Source organism: Pimephales promelas, chromosome 7 (genome assembly GCF_988280905.1).
Source record: "Pimephales promelas chromosome 7, fPimPro1.hap1.1, whole genome shotgun sequence".
Lineage (NCBI taxonomy): Eukaryota > Metazoa > Chordata > Actinopteri > Cypriniformes > Leuciscidae > Pimephales > Pimephales promelas.
In genome coordinates this window covers 23,891,233-23,896,301 of record NC_142775.1, presented here as the reverse complement: position 1 = coordinate 23,896,301, position 5,069 = coordinate 23,891,233, and the positions used below count along the sequence as shown (strand labels likewise).

Sequence of the window (5,069 nt, the reverse complement as noted above, 5' to 3'; positions counted from 1 at the left end):
GTTGTTGATGGCCTGGAGCCCACTTCTGATTTCTTTCCGCAGCTGCTGTACCTGATCTTTATCCTTCAGGCTGGCGTCATACCACCTTCCAAGGCTCTTAACAGGCTGGTCAGACACTGTTGGGATGGGCTCCTCTCCAAGAAGAATCTGTAGTCGGAGAGCACTCCCTTGACAATGGAGATGCTACGTGACTTTGAGGGCTTTATCTTCATTCGAGCCCAGCTGATGTTCTCTTCCAGTTTTCCGAGCAGTTTCCTCGTACATGGAGCAGTGGTGGTCAGTGCAGTGATGTCATCCATAAAGACTCTGAGGGGAGGTAGACTTGTGCCCCAATTTAGCTGCTGCCCACCAACTACCCATTTTGATGTCCGGATGATGACCTCCATTGCCATTGTAAAGGCCAAGGGTGAGATGGTACGTCCTGCCATGATGCCAACCTCCAATGATTGCCAAGATGTGGTAAAATCAGCAGTGGTAAAGCAGAACTGCAGGTCTTGGAAGTAGGATTTAACCAGGGTTATAATGGTGTCCGGAATGTGAAAGAAGGTGAAGGCAGCCCACAGGAGTTCATGGGGCACTGACCCAAAAGCGAGGTCCAAAAAGACGACATGGAGGTCCTTTTTCCTCACCTTTGCGGTCTGGATCTGGTGCCAGATCATGCTAGTGTTCCAAGCATTCAGAACAGCCTGAGATTCCTGCTTTCTGTACTGATGTATCAATGTACTTATTCCTTTGAATGTATTCAGACATCCTTTTAGCAATGATGCTGAAGAAGATTTTACCCTCTACATTTAGGAAGGATATTGGCTGAAACTGGCTAATGTTCTCCGCCTTCTTCTCCTTTGGGATCAGGACCCCTCCTGCCCTACGCCATACTTTGGGCACAATCTTCCTCTGCCACACCGTTCTCATGAGCTTCCAAAGAACCCTTAGGACACGCGGTGCATTTTTGTACACCTTGTATGGGACTCCATTAGGACCTGGGGCTGATGCCGCCTTTGCCCGTTGTACTACCTTTTCCACTTCTCTCCAGATCGGAGGACCAGTTTCCATCTGATGTTCTGGTAAGTTGATTGGTGGGATGTCTGGTGGAATGGTCATCCGTTCATGCCGTCTTGGATCAGAGTGTGTCGCTTTCAGGTGATCTTCCAGGTCTTTCCTTGCTGCCTTCAGAAATCCACTTTTCTCTCGAGTGAACAGGCTTTTCAATCCAGCTGATCCTCCTTTTCGCCACAGCCCCCCAACATGTCAACTGTCCCTGTTTACCAAAAGAAACTGCCTTGGTCCACCTTGCTACTTCTTCCTGTCGGTGTATTTCCTCCACCACCAATTTCTTCCTTTCTGATGCCGTGGCTCTATTCCAGGCTGGTGGCCTAGTTGTTAACCCAAAGCCTCCCCTTCCCTGCTGGACATGCCCCACTATGTCCGCAAGTCTGAGAGTGGCTGCTGCCTCTTCCACCGCACTGGTTGGTGTCCATTTGCGGCCTGCCACCAAGGTTGGTGCATTGTTACTCACCATTGCATCACAAGAATCCATCATTGTCATCTGAAGTCTTACTTTAGCACATTTGAATTCCTTCGTGAAACTGGTGAGGGGCAGTTTGAGGGCGCTATCTCCATAGAGGCCTATGGTGGTTAGGCATTGAGGCACGCCAAGCCATTTCTTGATGCAGCCTGATTCCTCTTTCCAACTTCTCCACTGTTGAGATTGGGACCTCAAAAATGGTAAGTGGCCATAGCACTCGGGGAAGAAGGCCAAGCTGTAAACACCAGGCCTTCAGTCTTCCAGGGAGCTGAGTGTTGTTGATGGCCTGGAGCCCACTTCTGATTTCTTTCCGCAGCTGCTGTACCTGATCTTTATCCTTCAGGCTGGCGTCATACCACCTTCCAAGGCTCTTAACAGGCTGGTCAGACACTGTTGGGATGGGCTCCTCTCCAAGAAGAATCTGTAGTCAGAGAGCACTCCCTTGACAATGGAGATGCTACGTGACTTTGAGGGCTTTATCTTCATTCGAGCCCAGCTGATGTTCTCTTCCAGTTTTCCGAGCAGTTTCCTCGTACATGGAGCAGTGGTGGTCAGTGCAGTGATGTCATCCATAAAGACTCTGAGGGGAGGTAGACTTGTGTCCCAATTAAGCTGCTGCCCACCAACTACCCATTTTGATGTCCGGATGATGACCTCCATTGCCATTGTAAAGGCCAAGGGTGAGATGGTACGTCCTGCCATGATGCCAACCTCCAATGATTGCCAAGACGTGGTAAAATCAGCTGTGGTAAAGCAGAACTGCAGGTCTTGGAAGTAGGATTTAACCAGGGTTATAATGGTGTCCGGAATGTGAAAGAAGGTGAAGGCAGCCCACAGGAGTTCATGGGGCACTGACCCAAAAGCGAGGTCCAAAAAGACGACATGGAGGTCCTTTTTCCTCACCTTTGCGGTCTGGATCTGGTGCCAGATCATGCTAGAGTGTTCCAAGCATCCAGAACAGCCTGAGATTCCTGCTTTCTGTACTGATGTATCAATGTACTTATTCCTTTGAATGTATTCAGACATCCTTTTAGCAATGATGCTGAAGAAGATTTTACCCTCTACATTTAGTAAGGATATTGGCCAAAACTGGCTAATATTTTCCTCCTTCTTCTCCTTTGGGATCAGGACCCCTCCTGCCCTACGCCATACTTTGGGCACAATCTTCCTCTGCCATACCGTTCTCATGAGCTTCCAAAGAAAGAGGACTTGTCCAGATTTTCAGGAAACACATGACGAGGTGTAATACATCCTTTAAGTGCAAGCGCGTAACAGGAAAATGTACTTGACCTTGGCAGTGTGGTTGTCACAGTGGAGTTTTTGGGTGGGCATCCTCCCTTTATGGGTGATTCGAGGGACACATCGTCAGTAGTACGCCTCAAACTTCATTTGATGTTTCGGCCATTATAACTAGACATCCTCAGTTGAGGTAGGCCCTGCGGGGGTGAGAGGATTCAACCTTTCACATGTGAAGTTCATACGCAAAGTTGCATAGTGAATGTTGTTACCGTGCGCAAAAGACAGTACGCGTTTTTGGAGTGAGAGAAGGTTCGAGGTTCTAAAATGGCTAAGAAAATCAGCAAAAAACACTTCTTATTAGAAGATGTTATTGAGCAGTGTACTCGGCGTGACAGCGATGAGTCGGAGGATGATGTATCAGACGAAGATAGCAAGATTTCATGCATTGACTCAGTGGCAGAGATGTTTTGGGGTGGTGGAGGCGTCACTCTCGACAAGTAAGTATTTTATTTTATTATACAACATATTTTACTGCATATACTGAGGTAATGTTATGTGTTTGTTTTGAGGTGTACTTGCCAGCTTATGTCGTGTGTTATATGTCGTGTGTATGTATGTGTGTGTGTGTGCGTGTTTATTGTGTGCGCTCATGCACCGTGTCCGTGTGTTCATGTAACGTTACAGGTTTTTATATAAACAGATACAGGTTTTATACAGGTATATGTACAGGTTTTATACACACACACACGTGTGTGTGTGTGTGTGTGTGTGTGTGTGTGTGTGTGTGTGTGTGTGTGTGTGTGTGTGCAAGCGCAGTTCAGTGTGTGTGTGTGTGTGTGTGTATGTTGACGTGTACCTGCTAACTTCTGTGTGTGTGCGTGTGTGTGCTCATGAACTGGTGTATATAAGCCTGGTTTGTGTGCATGTGTTTGTTTATATGAGTGTGGATACAGAAACAGTGTAAATGTTTTGTAAATTACTTATTTCTTTGTTTTTGTTTTATATCACAGGTCATCATCTGAAAATGAGTCAGATGAAGTCTGGGAGCCAGTCAGTAGAGGAAGAAATACTGAGGGTCATGACAGTACCTCATCGGAGTAAGTACCCCATCCTTCACCTTCCCTTCCCTATATATATATATATATATATATATATATTAATATTCTTATATTAATATTCTAATATTCTAATATTAAAGTGTTTTAATTCAATAGAACTTGTTTTGTCTCTTTATTTGTAGAAAGTTTGGTTTCAAGAATTGAAAAAAAAACCCACTATATTGTTTTTATGCTTCCCTTACTATGTGTTATTGAGCAGTGTACTCGGCGTGACAGCGATTAGTCGGAGGATGATGTATCAGACGAAGATAGCAAGATTTCATGCATTGACTCAGTGGCAGAGATGTTTTGGGGTGGTGGAGGCGTCACTCTCGACAAGTAAGTATTTTATTTTATTATACAACATATTTTACTGCATATACTGAGGTAATGTTATGTGTTTGTTTTGAGGTGTACTTGCCAGCTTATGTCGTGTGTTATATGTCGTGTGTATGTATGTGTGTGTGTGTGCGTGTTTGTTTGTGTGCGCTCATGCACCGTGTCCGTGTGTTCATGTAACGTTACAGGTTTTTATATAAACAGATACAGGTTTTATACAGGTATATGTACAGGTTTTATACACACACACGTGTGTGTGTGTGTGTGTGTGTGTGTGTGTGTGTGTGTGTGTGTGTGTGTGTGTGTGTGTGTGTGTGTGTTGACGTGTACCTGCTAACTTCTGTGTGTGTGTGTGTGTGTGTGTGTGTGCGCGTGTGTGCTCATGAACTGGTGTATATAAGCCTGGTTTGTGTGCATGTGTTTGTTTATATGAGTGTGGGTACAGAAACAGTGTAAATGTTTTGTAAATTACTTATTTCTTTGTTTTTGTTTTATATCACAGGTCATCATCTGAAAATGAGTCAGATGAAGTCTGGGAGCCAGTCAGTAGAGGAAGAAATACTGAGGGTCATGACAGTACCTCATCGGAGGAAGGACCCCATCCTTCACCTTCCCTTCCCTATATATATATATATATATATATATATATTATTATTATTATATTAATATTCTAATATTAAAGTGTTTTAATTCAATAGAACTTGTTTTGTCTCTTTATTTGTAGAAAGTTTGGTTTCAAGAATTGAAAAAAAAAACCACTATATTGTTTTTATGCTTCCCTTACTATGTGTTATCAATTATTGACAGTGAATCTGGAAGGATTATAATATCTCTAAGTGTAACGTTTCATTAGAGCCCAAAATTATGAC

At 44.2% G+C, this 5,069-nt stretch overlaps 1 protein-coding gene across 1 annotated transcript; it reads left to right on the top strand.

Annotated features, from left to right (window-relative positions):
* Positions 1-2,659: 2,659 nt before the first annotated feature.
* Positions 2,660-4,866, top strand: LOC148978345 (uncharacterized). Its single transcript, XM_089133650.1, has 4 exons — positions 2,660-3,261; positions 3,775-3,861; positions 4,082-4,200; positions 4,703-4,866. The coding sequence occupies exons 1-4, from the start codon at positions 3,089-3,091 to the stop codon at positions 4,864-4,866; spliced, it is 543 nt and encodes a 180-aa protein (XP_088989776.1). The 5' UTR covers positions 2,660-3,088.
* Positions 4,867-5,069: the final 203 nt, after the last annotated feature.